The sequence below is a fragment of the Mizuhopecten yessoensis genome, unplaced genomic scaffold, assembly GCF_002113885.1.
Source record: "Mizuhopecten yessoensis strain PY_sf001 unplaced genomic scaffold, ASM211388v2 scaffold523, whole genome shotgun sequence".
Classification (NCBI taxonomy): Eukaryota; Metazoa; Mollusca; class Bivalvia; order Pectinida; family Pectinidae; genus Mizuhopecten; species Mizuhopecten yessoensis.
The window spans coordinates 553,677-571,417 of record NW_018403589.1 but is presented as its reverse complement, the minus strand read 5'-3'; the positions used below and the strand labels follow the sequence as shown (position 1 = coordinate 571,417).

At 37.4% G+C, this 17,741-nt stretch overlaps 1 protein-coding gene across 8 annotated transcripts in view; it reads left to right on the top strand.

Moving 5' to 3' along the window:
• The window catches only part of LOC110450232, a 153,430-nt gene that overhangs the window by 14,769 nt on the left and 120,920 nt on the right, over positions 1–17,741 (top strand). For all 8 annotated transcript variants that reach the window (XM_021497673.1, XM_021497662.1, XM_021497643.1 and 5 more), the window contains exons 16-40: positions 1,040–1,203; positions 1,462–1,638; positions 2,047–2,302; positions 2,719–2,882; positions 3,305–3,475; positions 3,885–4,155; positions 5,190–5,350; positions 5,726–5,893; positions 6,314–6,566; positions 6,777–6,946; positions 7,346–7,519; positions 7,891–8,143; positions 8,555–8,718; positions 9,191–9,367; positions 10,036–10,248; positions 11,565–11,607; positions 12,065–12,225; positions 12,670–12,837; positions 13,003–13,258; positions 13,773–13,933; positions 14,527–14,700; positions 14,928–15,131; positions 15,527–15,569; positions 16,563–16,726; positions 17,424–17,600. In XM_021497673.1, the coding sequence (XP_021353348.1) occupies positions 1,040–1,203; positions 1,462–1,638; positions 2,047–2,302; positions 2,719–2,882; positions 3,305–3,475; positions 3,885–4,155; positions 5,190–5,350; positions 5,726–5,893; positions 6,314–6,566; positions 6,777–6,946; positions 7,346–7,519; positions 7,891–8,143; positions 8,555–8,718; positions 9,191–9,367; positions 10,036–10,248; positions 11,565–11,607; positions 12,065–12,225; positions 12,670–12,837; positions 13,003–13,258; positions 13,773–13,933; positions 14,527–14,700; positions 14,928–15,131; positions 15,527–15,569; positions 16,563–16,726; positions 17,424–17,600 (4,487 nt within the window). The remainder of the gene's footprint in view (positions 1–1,039; positions 1,204–1,461; positions 1,639–2,046; positions 2,303–2,718; positions 2,883–3,304; positions 3,476–3,884; positions 4,156–5,189; positions 5,351–5,725; positions 5,894–6,313; positions 6,567–6,776; positions 6,947–7,345; positions 7,520–7,890; positions 8,144–8,554; positions 8,719–9,190; positions 9,368–10,035; positions 10,249–11,564; positions 11,608–12,064; positions 12,226–12,669; positions 12,838–13,002; positions 13,259–13,772; positions 13,934–14,526; positions 14,701–14,927; positions 15,132–15,526; positions 15,570–16,562; positions 16,727–17,423; positions 17,601–17,741) is intronic.

Sequence of the window (17,741 nt, the reverse complement as noted above, 5' to 3'; positions counted from 1 at the left end):
ATATTTTCTTTGCACTCATATTTGGTGGGTCTCCCCCCACTCCATCCCCCCCACCCCCCATTTATTTTTCTCCAATTCATGGGAACATGAATTCGTGGAATAAAATTGCCCACAAATCAAAGTAAAATAAAACCCTCCAAAAACAGTTTTGGAAAGTGATGACGAGTGTCGGTCGTTTTGCATTATCGGAAAATTTTAATGTAATCTGCAGATTGATACACACATTCAACCCAATATGTAGGGGCGAGTGGCTAGTGTCCCACCAACTCAGTATAGCTTTAAATACTTAGTTTGAAACTTTTCATTTTGAACTAAAAACACTTAAGAAAATAATTAATTTATAGTGTAAGGTTTTTAGCTCACCTGGCCTGAATGACATAGTTGGGATTATGCCACTGTACCGTATCATTTATCGTACATTCTTCATATATGAGATCTAGTCTGAGATTTACCTCAATGGAGTTTGTTTCAATGTACCAAGATCAAGTTGAGTTTTACTCCTTATAGAAAATATTTGTGATCCTTATCTCCTCTTTACAAAAATGTATGTCGCACAGTCTTTAAATTCATGCAATTTACTTTGTCCAAATTACAAATGTGACCTATATGTTTTACATGACAAAATTTACTGTATATTATTCAAAATCTTAACCAATTTAGTAAGCGAGACAGGTTGAAAGGTAGAGGTCAGACCAAGCAGCACCGTCCTTTGGTCGGGACGCAAATGCTAGGTTTGCATCGTTGTGCATTCCTTCCTGGGGGTTTGGCCGTGGTAAATCCTCAGAGTCCCATGTATATAGTGTAGATTTTGTTTCTGTCCTTTCTCTGTTCTTTTCTTTCTCTTTGTTCTTTCTCCTTTTTTACAATTTGATTTAGTATTTGTTTTTGTTGACCATTTGTTGGCTCTAATGACCTATCCTGTGTAGATGGGCCGTTAAGCATTGATAATAATTATAATAATAGTAAACCAAATTGTGCCCGCAAGGGGATTTGTTTTCTTTGTGATGCCTTGTTTATAAATGTTTTTCCTTGCCTGTAGTTTCATTGTGGATGTTTTCCATGCCGACAATATTTACCTGATCTCTATGAGCCTGAGTCTGTGTTTTGAGGCGGGCAAGCCCTGTCAACATATCTACCCATTGCTTGTGAACACCGCCATTCCTAAGCCTGTGTGTAACTGGAACTTAGGATTCCTGGATCCAGGTAAGCCTTACTGCAAAGATCGACCAAGCCAATTTTCTCACCAACTATTCTTTTCAGAATTGGTCACCATTTTATGCTGTGATAATTCTGTCAAGCAAGAGTTATTGATGTGTAGCGGAACTGGACTTGGTCAATCGGCAGTGACGAGTTAGCTCAACTGGTAGTGCTTGTTTCTTTTAACATGATAATTGGCAATTTTTTAGTTACTTCTAGAATAATATTACAAATATTTATAACTATAACCTTGTAATATTTCAGTGTTTTCTCTGAAACAATGGAAATTGAACCGCGGTATGACTATTGGTGAAGCCCTGGCTTATCATGATGTGTCAGAGTTACTACAGAGCATGGGTGTGTCAGATTTAATGAGGTCAGAGGCATGTAGTCGCTCTGAGGCACCATACACTGGAGCCAGTGGTAATGGCTGGCTGGATCGTAAGTAATATATCATATAAAGTAAATAATGAGGTCTAGAGTTATGATGTTTAATGTGTAGCTTACTTGTCAAAATTTAATCCAGCTTGTGAAGTTGAATGACTTGCAGCTGTGTTTAAGATCTGTATAAAATAGAGAGATATGATTTGTACCTGATATTACTTTTCATGTTCAATTAGATAATGTAAACGATTTCAGCACTTTTCGTATTTTAAATGTGACGCAGATTTTGATGGCACAAATTTAAGTTTCTGCATTTCTATTGCATGTAGTGTAGACATCCCTTTAATCAGGCTGTTAAAAGGTTTAAATGCATTAATGAACTAAAATTAGAGCGCTCTTCAATAAAGATGTATATAGTATTATACTCTGGTGATTTCAAAATTAAATGTTGATATGTTACGGCAGAATGCTCCGGTACAACCTCCGGCCTGCTGAGTCTGGGGTCGGGAGTGACGTGTCGAGTCGTTGACTCCTGTACGGGGGTGGACTGCTGTGTGGACTCGGACACGCTAGGCTTGGCCATCAATACCTACGTCTACCTGGATGCCTGTAACTACCGCCTCAGTGTAGGCATTGAATTCCTACAGCTTAACTACACTATGGTAGACTTTGTCTATGGTGAACGTCGTACAGTGTCGCTCGTTGGAATGGCCAATTTGGAGTAAGTACAGTTCAACCTCAATGTATTTCTGTTGATATTTTCCTTTGGTTTCAAAAACTGTGTTGTATGAGCTAGCTTTTCATTTCAAATTTGAAAAATGAAATATTTCAGATAAGTTCTATAAATCTAACGTAAAGTGATACTTTATCAGATTGGCTTGATAAAAACACTAATCTTATCAGAATCTTGATTCATTATTCTTAAAAATATCCTTTCATCAGTAAAGGTCAAAGGTCGAATTCCCATCAATTCATACTAAAGAAAATGTATTCTTGTATGTGACTAATCTTGCAAAACTGAACAGTAATTCAAATATAATTCAATTGACCCAAATCATTATCCTACAAATCATTTGTATCCTGGAATATTTATTAGAAATAGATATTTAAATAATTGTAATTTGTATTTCTGAACAGTTACCTGATCCTGGACTTGGAGAGCGAGGATTCCTTTGTTGTATCAGTGAACATATCAATTTGTTTCGAGTCTGCAGAAGCCTGTGATGTGTCAAAAACAATACTGGACAGTGTAAAGATGAAGAAACCTGTTTGTGATTGGAGCACAGATTTCCTCATACCAGGTGAGTCAGGGTTTCTAGTCAGAGGTCAAAGAGGTCAATGTTACTATTCCTAAGTCAGAGGTCAATGTTGTTGATGCGGTTACTATTCCTAGGTCAGTGGTCATTGTATTGTTTTTGAGAGAGAGAGAGAGAGAGAGAGAGAGAGAGAGAGAGAGAGAGAGAGAGAGATCAAAGTTATTAATGTTGTTAGTCTTAGGTCAGAGGTCAAGATTATTCTTCATACCAGTCTTAGGTCAGAGGTCAAGGTTACTGATGTTAACATTATCGGTAAGAATTGAATATCATTGGAGCTGATAGCCTAGGTAAGAGGTCAAGGTTATTGATGTGATTTTTGGTCCAACTCTTAATGCTTCCCTGTGATGTAAATGTTTCTTTACAAATAAACAAGTTGTTATTCCTAATGACTCCATTTTACATTTCAGGTTTCAGTTACAATGATTGGCTGGTTTCTCAACAATGGCCAGTTGGACAACCACTCGACTCCACAATGATCAACCGTCTGCTGCATGTGCTAGGGGTCGCCTACTACTTACGGGACAGTCCATGTGAGCGCAGGACCTTTTACCCGACCAATAGCGAGGGCTGGAATAAAGGTCAGTAGATCTAGATCTAAACCAATTCTGGTCCACAATTCCTGTCTTAATCGGAGGCAGGAAACCATGTGCTGCATGAGACAAAATTACTTTCCAAATATGTATATATTTGAATCCAGGTATTGATATAATCTCCATATAATTGCGACTATGAGCATTTTAAAGGTAACAGGTTTAATACCACTGCAACTTCCAAGCTTCCTTTTATGAGGATGTGGTGATGTTGTGTAGTAGATGGTCTCAAGTAGTTATGACCTTAGTAATTGGGTAAAAGCACAAGTAAAAGCTGCCTTCCCTCTTACTTAGTAAAAATCATTTTCTAGAGTTAGGTATGGTGTGAAGCATAAAAAATGAAAAATATTTGTTACTTGAAAATCATTAATTTCACTATAAATGTGTTATTTGACAGGCTGTCGACCTTCGGTGGACTTGCCGACATTGGTTGACGTGATGACATGTAACCTGTATGACACGATTGACCCTAACACCGGCTGTACATCTGTTCAGTGTTGTACGGACGTCGCTCTCATTGGCAGGTCCTTATACACCTACATCACTGTCAATCCCTGTAACTTTAAACTGACCATCGGTATAGAGAAGTTTACGGTGGTGATCGGACTCCTGGACTATACCTACGGCACCGTTGGTCACACCTATCTACACGGTGTTATACGAGTCGAGTAAGTCTGCAAACCTAATACTGTAAAATACTTACATCTGGCAAGTTATTCATTTCATATTTTATTATATTTGTTTTAAATTAATGAAACTTTTTTTAACCATAACATGCAGAACAATTATCAGAAATTTATGAGTGAAACCTTGCTGGCATAGTTTATCCTATCAAGGGAAACAGTACACTTGTATAATCAAAATGAAGGGACCTTACTGCAGTTGATTTGCTATGATGGGAGGATGTTGCAGTATCTGTGCTGTAGCATTCAAGTGAGGTCGCACTATAAATGATGCCATTGTAAGCACGTTCCCACTACAAACAGAACACATTACATCTCCAGCACACACGCAGGCATACACACATTGGGAGATATAAGCCAGGTGGCATAGGACTAGTAGTTAAGGCAGCTCCTGTAAATTCCTCAAAATTGTATTGATTAATGTAATGCTAAATTGTATTTATTGTATATCTAAGTTGTGTTTTTTTTTTTTTTACAATAGACGAAACCTCCATTATCAGTATTGGCACTTACAAATGCTAATGCTTTGTTGTCAGAACACAATATGATGTGTCAGCAAATTGATTTTGACAGAATCAGTAAAACTTGTCCCCTAAGCTTGGTTAAACATTGAATATTAGATTTTGTCAAAAATGGTCTTTAGTTGCCCAACCTTTGTCATAAATGGTCATTAAATTTAATTGAATCTGGTAGACAACATCATTTTTGGGTCCAAAACAGATGGTCGCTGGTCATACAAGACAGATGGTCACTTAAAACAGTTAAATTACATCATAACATTGTTCAGGAGGAATAACAAAATGGTTGCATAAGGCAGATGGTTGCTGGAGCAGATTTGACTGTTTCACAGGAGAAAGAGAAATGAACGGCCATGCCAGGATTTGAATCCAGGACCCTCCAAACTCTAGACAGACAATCTACCAAGTGAGCTAACTAGTCGCAGATGATTGACCCAGTCCAGTTCCACCACAGACTGTTTATAATGATCAAATCTGATATAAAACCTGTCTGTTTTGCAGTTACATCATAGAAGATTTGGAATCAGAGAGGAAGTTCCGAGTTTCTCTCAACACCAGTATTTGTTTTGATTCGGGGTCATGCAACATAACCAGTGTTATCCTGAATGACGTCAAACTTCCCAAGCCGGTGTGTGATCTGAGTGCAGGCTTTATCGATAAAGGTAAAACTCACCATTTATACACCTATGTTTGGGATTAAACTCGACATTCTTTTTTAACGGTATTGACAGATGATGTGTATCATATTCAAATTCATACTGCCTGCATATAGGTAAAACTATGTGATAAGATTTGTCCATTGCTAAGATCTAAGCCCTATATATAACTTTTTGACCTCATATTCTATGGACAAAGCTTCCTGAACCCATTTGACACTATTTCGTAGGACTAAACCCCACTGAGTCGTAGACCCCTTTTACCTATTTGACCCCGTTTCCAAGGACTAGATCCAATGTATCCACGAAGTATCTCTTAGGACCAGGCCCTGGGTGTGACATTTACTTCATGCTTACAAATGTTAACTATTCCTGAGACAGATTTCTCCCTGGAGACTTGGAAGGATGAGAAGGATGTTGTTGGTGTTGTTACCGGTTACTTTGTCAATCAGTTGATGGACACGCTTAAAATCACTGACTTTCTCCTGGATACCCCGTGTCAGAGGACAAATGCGCCGTACAGCTCAGCAACAAATGGTGTATACAACGGTAAGTGGATTTATTTTATCGGGAAATATTCAAATGGTGGTTTTTGATTTTAATAAAGTCTTTTGAAGAACCACTAAGATCCGTCTAGAGTTCGGAGGGTCCCGGGTTCGAACCCCGGTCTGGCCGTGCATTTTTCCTCTCCTGTTACACACACATACAAGAATGTATACATTATGTTCATTTACACGTAAATACTATGGACATTATGTGCATTTGTTCATATATACATATTCTTTTGGTAATTGTTGGAAATTTGGACAGTCCAAGCTATAAACTTACAAGAAAACAGACAGGACATAGTATTAGTGGGTACAACTCGGTAGTCACAATAAGAACTACTAAAGGATATTGACTCATCCTTTTTCTTAATAGTTTATAACAGCTACAGAATACAGTTGATTCAATGTTTGTTTTACGTAGAATGTGGCTCCCTGACATCACTGCCGACCATTACGGAGCCAGCTACCTGTCACATCCTCAGTCACTGTACGGGCGTATACTGCTGTATGGAGCCGGACGATGTAGATGTCACCTTCCAGGCATACATTGACCTTCTTCCGTGTCAGTTTGAAATGAAAATAGGGATTGAAAAACTCACCTTCACTTTTTCCTTGTTTGACTTTGAATTTGGGAAGGAATACGGTTTCTACATGTTTGGTGCTGTGCGGTTACAGTAAGTTATCAAGTTTAAGTTTCTACGCATCACTTACAGTAACACAATGCATTGAAAATATGTGAACTTAGAAAAATTATATTAAGTTGTTTTCTTAATTTTGTACTGGTTGTGAAAGTTTGAAGTTTTCATTCATTAAAATGCCTGGATAATTACTATGAGGAATAAGAATGGCTGTCTACAATGTGCCTGATCTTATCTATTTTACAGTTACTATGTCATCGATTTGGTGGAAGCCGGTGTCTATGTTGTCCACGCAAAGTTCAAAGTGTGCTTTGAGGCAGATGAATCCAAGCCTTGTGACATTGATTTCATCTTGTTTGATCATTACATTCTACCGAAGCAAACTTGTAACTGGGCCACAGATTTTAATGTACCAGGTAAAATACACGACAGTGAAAGTTTATTGACCTTTTGGACAGATAGATGTGTCAGAGTCTATGAGCCCCCTCATCTCGATTCAGAATTGGACATTTGCAACATATCCAGACTCTCGCACGTCTATCTAAACATAGTGTATCTAAATCAAGTGGTTGATTTGATTATCCTTTCTTACATGTATAACAGCTAAGTTGCCTACTCATACATGTTTTATGTAAATAGGCTTTACCGACCATCTTTTGTTCTTTAATCATTTATGTCATTGAATTATTTGTCAAAGTTCAAGCTATTGGAACATATTTTTATGTCAGTGTATAACTTATTCATTGTTATCCTAAAAACATAATTTTATGTCATTGTATTAAATTATCAATGAATCAATGTATTTTCTCTAAAAGGATTTTCCCTGAGTAACTGGCTGTCGTCGGAGGGTGTAGTCATGTCAGTGCCACTCCCAGCATTAACTGTGTCAAGTCTGTTGTCCTATCTGAAGCTAGCAGCATACCAGTATGAAACGTCATGTGACCAAAGTTCAGGCATTTACCTGCCCACTACAAACATCTGGAATCCAGGTAAACAGAACTAACCTTATGTTACGTCTAACTGACTCAGTTACCCTTGTTAATTTGTCATTATTTTATTGTCTGAATTTTGCATTATTTTTTCTTTTAAAGTACAAAACAAGTTTGTTTTTGATAATCTTGTTTGACAGTATTTATAATGTAATGTTCTATGAATTATTTATTTATTAAATGATTTTCAACCAATGGCATTGGAGGTTTTAGATGATTTCAGCCATTGACATTTGAGGATTTCCCTCTGTTGTAGTCAGTATCTGAGACAAAGGTACCTTTAATATACAGTTGCTAGTCAAAGCCTCAGGGTTAAGTTGTTCGGGTAAAGTTTTATGGTTTAATGTAATATTGTTATATACGTACTACAGAATGTCCCAAGTCGATTGACCTGCCAACAATCTCTGATGACATCACCTGTAACATCCCTGACTCGTGTACTGGTCTCAGCTGTTGCCTGAACATGCCCCTATTGGACCATACTTTCCAGCTTTCTCTCAACATCGACTCCTGCTATAAGAAATTACGAGTGAGCATCGAGAAGATCTACCACGAGGAGTCTCTGATAAACTATCCATTTGGAACTGAGAAGTACTTCTACTTCTACGGAGTGGTCCGTATGGTGTAAGTAGATACAGAGTTGGATATTAACTACTGTGATGGGCATGATCATTAAGGTTGTACAGTTAAACATATCTAAAGTGAAACCAAAGGGTTTTCAGAAACTTGTTAAAAATCTAGATGTAAATCCATGTAAAGTTTGCTTGGCCAGTCAAGGATGCGAACCCAGGACTTTCTAACCTCAAGACGGGACGCTTTTCTGATGGAGCTACCTGGTCACCAAGGATAGCTAAGTCCATTTCCGCTATATTCCTTCCTCCTTCTTCAAAGTCTGCGTCCCTGAATACACAACTATTTACAACCAAATTCTGGGTATCCCCTTGCAAAGCATTCGTTTGAAATTTTGAGTTTTCAAAATAAAGATAATAAACTGGAAACAATTTAAAACAAGATATGTTGTGTCTGTTTAAACAGGTACAGGATAGAGTACCTGATGTACGATAGAAGTTACCTGGTTTCCCTGGCGATACAGGCGTGTCTGGAGACCTCCGGAGCCTGTACACAAAATTTCACTCTCCTCGACAGTGTACGCTTCCCTGAGCCAGACTGTACGTGGGATGCAGGATTTGTCAGTCAAGGTAAGGACAACTGTAGGGCTAGCTAATTATACCCATTCCTACAACCCTATTTATTAAACCCTTTATAACCTTACAGCTTTTGGATATAGCAGACATTTTTATTGCCAATAATGTGGGATATACGATAATGAAGGGTGGTCTGTAAAACACAATCCATGAAGCTTTGGTTAATGAATACTATCCACATTGTTGTCTGATAGGCTAATTTTTTACTTGTTCTCTGAATTACATGAGAACAAAACTAAGCAAATGTTCGCAAATGTCCTGTTATTTTTCTTACCAAGTCTAGTTATTTTAGTTCTTAGACTTTGGGTCGGTAAGAAATCTGAAATAGCCACCCTGAATCAAGTTATTAAAAATAAACTTTTTTGTATTAATCAGATAATCAGGTTATACTTTACATTTTTTTTTCAAATTATAAGGTTATTTGAATTTGAAGTTGAACCGTCTATACATTTAATTATCTGTACAGATTTTTCACTGAGCCAATGGCTCCAAGAGCGATCACTCACTGCTGGCACACTGCTCACCCCGGTGTACGAGAGCGAACTAATGCAGGACCTAGGACTGGTCAGCTATATACAGGACCCTACCTGTGACCGAACATCGGCATTATTCACTCCATCCACAAACGGCTGGAAATCTGATGGTAGGTTTCTATTTCTGTATTTTGGTTTTTGAAACAAGACTTCTTTTGTTTAAATAGTCAATGTAACAGAGCGGATGATTAATTAAATATAAATCACTGCCTCCGCATGGGATCGAACCCGGGACCTCTGGCTAAGTAGTCTTACGCTCAACCGATCGAGCTAAAGAGAAGTTCTCCCTAACCGAGACGGTAGGAAGCGGCTAGTAATTTACCAGAGTGACATAGTCAACAGAATCTGATGTATTAAATGTTTTTGTGAAGCACCAATGATTTGGTTTGTTAACAGCAGAGATCATTTAAGTTCATGGCTCAATTAACAATAAGCTAACTTTGAAAGGACAATGTCAAACACAGCGGTATAAAGTTTTAATAAAGAGATACCACAGAAGATACATTTATTGTTGATATTACTCAATACAGCATACCATAGAAAAGAAAAATCTATATTACATAGCACCAGATATTACAATGGTGAGTACCAAGATCCCTTTGGAATTTCTTGTTTGGTTGATTAACCCAAGAATTCAAATTGAATACTTTTTGCTCCTGAAAATATCGAAAATATTTTACGTACAAGTAAAATAGAATGATAGAATGTTGATGTTTGTTTGCATGAAATAAAATAATTGTTGTTTGCCTATATACTGACAGTATATAAATGTTTGTAGTATGTGTTGGTTTGCCGGAGCTACTGCCTGACCTATCAGCCCATCCTGTTTCCTGTGCACTTAACTCATGTACCAGTTGGATCTGCTGTGTAGAACTGGCCTTTGTCCAACAGAACCTCTTTGTTAAGTTTGATATCCAACCATGCAACCTGTTGCTTTCTATTCAAATGGAGGACTTGTATGTGGAGATTCCTCTCCTGGAGGACTTAACAGGTGAGTTCTTTGTCCAAATATCTGTGCAGTGACCCTTTGTCCAAGTATCTGTGCAGTGAACCTTTGTCCAAGTATCTGTGCAGTGTATCTTTGTCTTAGTATCTGTGCAGTGAATCTTTGTCTTAGTATCTGGGCAATGAATCTTTGTCCAAATATCTGTGCAGGGTATCTTTGTCTTAGTATCTGTGCAGTGAATCTTTGTCCAAGTATCTATGCAGCGAATCTTTGTCCAAGTATCTGTGCAGTGAATCTTTGTCCAAATATCTGTGCAGTGTATCTTTGTCTTAGTATCTGTGCAGTGAATCTTTGTCTTAGTATCTGTGCAATGAATCTTTGTCCAAATATCTGTGCAGTGTATCTTTGTCTTAGTATCTGTGCAGTGAATCTTTGTCTTAGTATCTGTGCAGTGAATCTTTGTCCAAGTATCTATGCAGCGAATCTTTGTCCAAGTATCTGTGCAGTGAATCTTTGTCCAAATATCTGCAGCGAATCTTCAGAAAGAAATTAACTAACTTTATACTGCAAACCAGCAGACCATGGAAGTGTAATATTTAAGCAATGATGGTTCAGTGAGTATAGTTTTGGAGAACTCAGACGGGAACCTATACCCATTTATGCCTAACTTTAAATTATATGGTCAATTAATAATTAGTTTATTGGAAAATCTTGGACCTATTAAACATTTCGTGGTTTTGACATTTTAAATATATTTAATCACTGAAAAATTATACCCTTCGAAATTCTAGTGTTTGAAATTTTGTTTAGTTTGTCTGCATCAGTGAAAAATAAAAACAAAACAGAAAATTTCTGTTGCAATGAACTTGTATGTGTTAAACTTAATTATAACAATAGGGGCCTATATTCATTTATGCGGAACAACTGGTTTGTCTGTTTTTAAATGTAATATTTTCGGATATAAATCCTGGCAGACCTGCAAATGTTTATGCAGGGCCTTGCAAGGCTTTGTCAAGGCTTGCCTGAAAGCAGCATCAGATTACTAGGTCTGACCTTATTTCATAAATGAACAACTCATGTCCGACCGGTTCAACCATTTGAATCGCGATAAACAAAAAGGGCCTGGGTCACAGTTACTGATACAACTGTTACTTCCGGTGCCGTTACAGTGATATAAACTTTGTATTGTTTCATTACAGGGAGATCAAGGACTTTCTACACAGTGATATAAACTTTGTATTGTTTCATTACAGGGAGATCAAGGACTTTCTAAACAGTGATATAAACTTTGTATTGTTTCATTACAGGGAGATCAAGGACTTTCTACACAGTGATATAAACTTTGTATTGTTTCATTACAGGGAGATCAAGGACTTTCTATCTAAATGGTGCACTCAGAGCTGAGTAAGTCATATATTTACAGCTTTTAATCTGAGCTCATTATTGTAAAATTTCTATAGAAATAGTGATGTTTACATCATTTTCTTTGGAGTGAAAATCATGATTTTTCTCACTGATTTTTTGACTTTTTAAACCAACTATTGTCATATCATCTTAGTAATTGTTCAAATTGAATTCATTCTTTGCATAGAACAGCTAAAATTATGGAATTTTATCTTATTATTTTGTCACAAATATGGATTGAGGAAAATACTTTATAGACATTGTTATAAAAAGTTTTGAATGAAGTTGTTAAGGTATTTGGACGTTGCCGTCTGTTGGTTCATCTGTTCATCTGTCCATGCTTTGGTTTCCATAAAGTAACTTGCTTCAATATCATTAGATTTCCCATTGGTAATTACATATTATCAGTTGATGTGATTATATGTTTACATATTGTATTTTTGATATTTTTACACAGCTTCAGTATTTACAACCTGGAGAGTAAAGATTTTTACCTGGTGAACCTTGACCTCTCTGTGTGTTTTGAGACCATGTCCTGTGAGTGGACGGCCCCTATCCTGAAGAACACACTCCTTCCGAAACAATCTTGTGATTGGAACAGACCCATGGTTGACACTGGTAAGTTTACTCATTCACCCCTTAAGTCACATTTGAACCTTACCAAATCAAAGACTGGACAAGTCCAGTTTAGAAATGAAGGGGTGAATGAGTTAACAATCCTGAAAAAAATCTTGTTGAAAAGATATTGAAATGCTTTTGCGTGATTAGAAAAGACGTAGGACAGACACAGGTAAGTTATGAGAACATGTGTATGACAGAGAGAAAATCAAATGTAGCAACCTAGAATAGGGATGCTGTACCAAAGGGTTGGTATTTTGATGTCCTTGACTTCAATTTTAATGACCGTAGAATGTAACCTCTATTCTTTGTCATCAGGAAATGGATGTTTATTTCTCCGTCATCATTTAGATAAATATGTTGAGATATGAAATGTGCCATTGTAAGTTTGAATACTTTGGATTACAAATCCTCTGATGACCAAACTATGTTGAATGATGACAGGATTCTCCCTGGCGACCTGGAAGTCCTCTATCGGAGCTGGGGCAGTACTGACTGACACTGAAGTCCACCGGTTACTAAACGAGCTGGAGGTCAGCTTCTTCCTGTCCGACACACCCTGTGATACATCAGCTGCACCCTACTCTCCAGATGTCAACGGCTGGAACAAAAGTGAGCTTCTCTTTGGGTATTACATTTAGCCGTATTTGGTAAATAGTTATTCTGTAAGAAATGTTAGAACCTGTCTAGAAATCCCTATCGAGTAACAAGTTTTTTTATGTTTAATTAACCTATAACCCTGCAATCTATTTAACTGTTAACTCTTTGACATCACAGCCTGTACAGAGGATGTAGGGACCCTGCCGACCTTGACCTCTGGGACCCGCTGTCACCTGACTAGGCTATGTACTGAGGTGGACTGCTGCTCCAACGTGCCCACTATCAAACAAAACGTCCATTACAAGGTGCATGTAGACACGTGTAAGATGATGCTGACTGTGGGGATTGAGGAGGTACACGCTGTGATTCCACTGTTTGACTACACAATGGGAGAGACTTGGTACTACAAGATCAGGGGTATCTTCATCATCAGGTCAGCACGCTTCATACATACAATATTATAGTTCTTAAGTAATGAATGAATGAATACTGAATTACAACACGAGAGGAAATTTCAATACACCTTGATGAAGTATAAGTTACAGCCCTTGGTTGCCTGGCAACACTCCCAACTCCATGAGAACATTAAAATGAATCTTTTCAAATTCTAATGTTAAAACCTCATATTCCCAAATTTGGCTTTTGGAGTATGAAATAAGTATTTCCATATATGGCCATCTTATTTAATATCTTTTTTCATAAAGTGAGCTTTATACAAAGAATACTCTGATCACCTGTAATATCTGTTAAATTAAGGAATGGTTTAATTACCATGCAAGACTTTACCAGTATTACTGGTAAAATCTGTATCTCATGGAGTGGGCTAACTGCAAAGTATGACTTTAACTGGTAAAACCTTAAATGGGTATTACATATTTCACCATAATACAGGCACATGCATTTCTTAATTAAACATGTTTCATTGATAAATGTTTGTTTTGTTATAGCTACAACATCCTGGACCTGTGGGGAAGTAACAAGTTACGTGTGTCTATCTCGATCCAGTCCTGTTTCTCCGCCGGGTCATGTGACTCGCCTATTGCCATACTAAACAGTGTAGAACTTCCCAAGCCTGTCTGTAACTGGGACTATGGTTACAGTATCACAGGTACTGGTTATACCTCAAATTAACATCAACTAAAATGTTTACTTTAAAAATGGCTTCATGTTCATAAAAATTCTGGCATTAAGCCTCATCTGAATATTTATACTACATATATTGATTTTTTTTGCCCTGGCAGAGGGTGAAACTTTTGCCCTTCTTCGTAAACTTATTTTTCTGCCAATGTAAATTTCGCCTTTTCATATAAAATTACAATGTAAATTTTGATGCATGATTTTTTTTCTTTTTTTTTTTCCTCAATAGTTGATCAAAGGATGATCCATAAATGACGAGGATCACCTTTTTTAGTCAAAAGGGGCTTTATTTCCTCGGAGAGGGGGCACATGGGGGTCACTTAGTACGAAACATTCAAACAACATCTCTTTTGTAACTTACTAGTGGATTTAGAACAAACATTCATGAAATCATTCTTTTTTCACTATTTCCTAAATTAGGGAAGAAATGCCCCACTGGGCTTTTATTCAATTTGGGTCTGCTCAGCACTACGTGTGTCTTTTATATATAGTGTCACTGAGCTCGAGGTGACCATGGGCCTCTTGTTACAGTAAATGTTTGACTCTTGTTTTTTGTGTGTCCAGGGTTCTCCATAGATCAGTGGCGACTTGACAACTCGGTGGAAGTGGACAGCGACCTTGACCAGTACCAGATCGCTAGGCTTCTCAGGGAAACAGAAATCTCGGCCTATTTGTATGAAAACGAGTGTTCCTTTGCCACTGGTGTTTTCAGTGGTGCTATTGATGGCTGGCACAATGGTATTATACATTTATATTTACCTTTGTTGTACCTGAAGTAAAAGTTAATAAATACATGATGGTCAGATTTAGCTAATATCTCAAATTTTCAAGATGAAGTATTCAAAATTTTGAAGTGTAATCTTTAGATGAAGTGAATCCAAACAGAATTTAACACCTGTTTGTCCATCACGTTTGACACACCTTCAGCCTTGTTACCGTTGACAACCATTTTTGCTCTGTCACAGAATGTCCAACCGTCGTAACACCCAATCCGGACGAAGCCACATGCTACCTGTCCCCCGACTGTACACAGATGGAGTGTTGTATGTTGGACCGTGTCATCAACAGGAATATCCACACTTATGTCCGCCTCGATCCCTGTACCAACGAACTCATCATAGGCATAGAGAAGCTTGCCTTTAATGTATCTCTATATGACTACAACTGGGGTAGGTCTTACTTCCTTGTTCGTCTACCTTTGTCTACAATGGAGTGAAGTCTTATTCCCAAAATATTCTACAGCTGGAAAAGATCTACATCTCATTATCATGCAAAAGTTTCTTTTTTTACTGAGTGACAATGACATAATGGAACAATGTTTAGTTGTTTTTGAGATGTTCACTCTCTTTATAAATTTCACTGAAGCATCAAATAATTTACATTGCATTACAGTGCTATCTGACTTGTACAACAGGATTAAGAAATGCCATGATATTACAAAATTATGTTATATGTACATAAAATACAGTATAACTGAACATTTAGCCAAATAAAGGAAAAATATACCGATTTTAAGTTTTGCTGTTGGTCAGAAATGTTATTATGCTGATTTTGTATTGATCAGGTGAACAGAAGGAGTTTGATCTCGGTGGTGTGTTCAGGATCGGGTAAGTTGTGATATTGTTTATCAGGATGAACTCTAGGTGGTTATATTTAGGGCCTGGGTCGAATATGTGCACGTGGATGCCCTATAGTTATCACAGTGTATGTCTTTCTGTCTGTCCATCTATACACACTTACGTTTCCAGAAATTATTTCAGAATCCAAAAGGTTAATTTTTCAGAAAACATGGTGTCACCCTGTGATATGTAGATGTGAAATGGCCGCCTGAAGAGTTTCTAAGGTCAAGGTCACTATTTCTAAAACTAAATTTTGCTGAGAATAGTCCTTATCTCAGGATACAGAATAATAATATTTTTGAAATTTGACATGACGATGTGATATTAAGATGCACAATAGGGGTTTGAAAAGTTTCTAAGGTCAAAGTCAAGGTCACTGTTACTGAAAAAAGACCTTGATGGGTGGATGGGCATTTGTGTTACGGTCAGTGCGTTGTAAGTTTTATAACTCTCCTCCATTCCTCACCCCACCCCGCTTTTTTTAAGTGGGTGGGTGGGGGNGTCATCACTCAAACTTCTTTAGCTTTTAGAATAATGGATTTAAATCTTCATTCAAAAGTCAAGTATCAAGTATGAGAATACATTAACTTCTAAAAAAACCTGTATTCAAATGTTCCAAGGTCACTGTTACTATTTGTAGAAATTTTCAAGCAGCGACACATATTTTAAAAAGTCTTCATATATTACAATTTGTTTATGTATAGTGCTTGGTGTAATGAGTGCCTAAGAATGAAGAAACCAATTTATATTGCATGTTGAAAATTTGATCATAAACATTTTTTAAATATTCCTAAATATTAATGTTAGACAATCAAAGTGGTAGCTATCAGTAAAACATAAAGCTGTACAAACTTTGTAACTTACAATAAGATTTGTTTTATGGAGTGATGATACAGGTCACAGGACCCGACCCATGAGGACATGTACATGTATGTATAGACTTTATAACTTACAATAAAAGGAACTCACATGATTTTCTAGGGTGATGATACAAGACCTGACCCATGAGGATATGTATGTAGTAAGTGTTAATCTGAGTCTGTGCTGGGATAGTGGGGCACCTTGTGGAACTATTGACCCTGTCCTTGACAACACACTGCTCCACAAGTCCACCTGTACATGGGCCAGGGATTTCCCTACTACAGGTGAGTCGAGGCTAAACTTTCATTTCCCTTTTATGTAATGCATTGGTTTGGGGGCTGATCTGTACCTGATGTTATCCAGAGGAATCTTGACTTTTAGTTTCAGGATAACAAGACAGTATTTGGTTTAATCACTACCTTCATTGTGTGACCTGGGTATATACAACTGTATATATATATAGGGTGATAGCTATAGGGTGAAGCTCTTTAATGGTAACACATGCGTACGTAAACAGAGTTGCTTCCCCTTTCTACACTTTGCATTTAAAAAAAAATCGTCCGGAAGTAGACCTCCAGTGGGGAAAACGGAAGTGTATCCTTGAAGCAAAGACAATTTTGTTTTAACACATACTTGAACATCTTCATATAGTGAAAGCAATCTTCATGTTTTATTACTTTTTTTAGATAAAAACTGTATATACATATATTGAGGTCACATGGTCAGCAGTATGTGTAGAAATATTCGTACTCTGAGTGTACTTGCATGTGATTGGCTATTCCAATCTATTCATTGTTTCCTGCTACTTTTAAAAGCTTACCTGTATAGATGTCATTCTCATGATACCCATAAAGGTATTTGGTCTTGTATCAGGGTGACAACTGCTAGGTCAAAGGTCAAATCAGTGCAGATTATATATGCATTTGGTTTTTTGGTCACAGAAACAAATCTTTAACTTATTGAGTGTTTGCCTTCTTGAAGGGTTCTCCTTGATCCAGTGGTACAGCGATACCGGATACACACCAGTGTCCACACTGACCGGTGATGCACTAGTTGATCTGATGGAGGAGCTTGACCTATTCCCATACTTGAATGACAATGTGTGCGACATCTCAGCGACACCGTACTCTCCTAGAGATGCCTTAGGGTGGAACATTGGTGGGTATTGTGTTCTTGTCCTCAAACTTGTACATCTTCTGTTTGTACAATGACCATGTTTATTTTCTGGAACTAGAGTGTTCAAAATGTATATGGTTCTTAAAAGGCGCTGTTTGAGATTATGTTTTGTTTCAGTAAAGA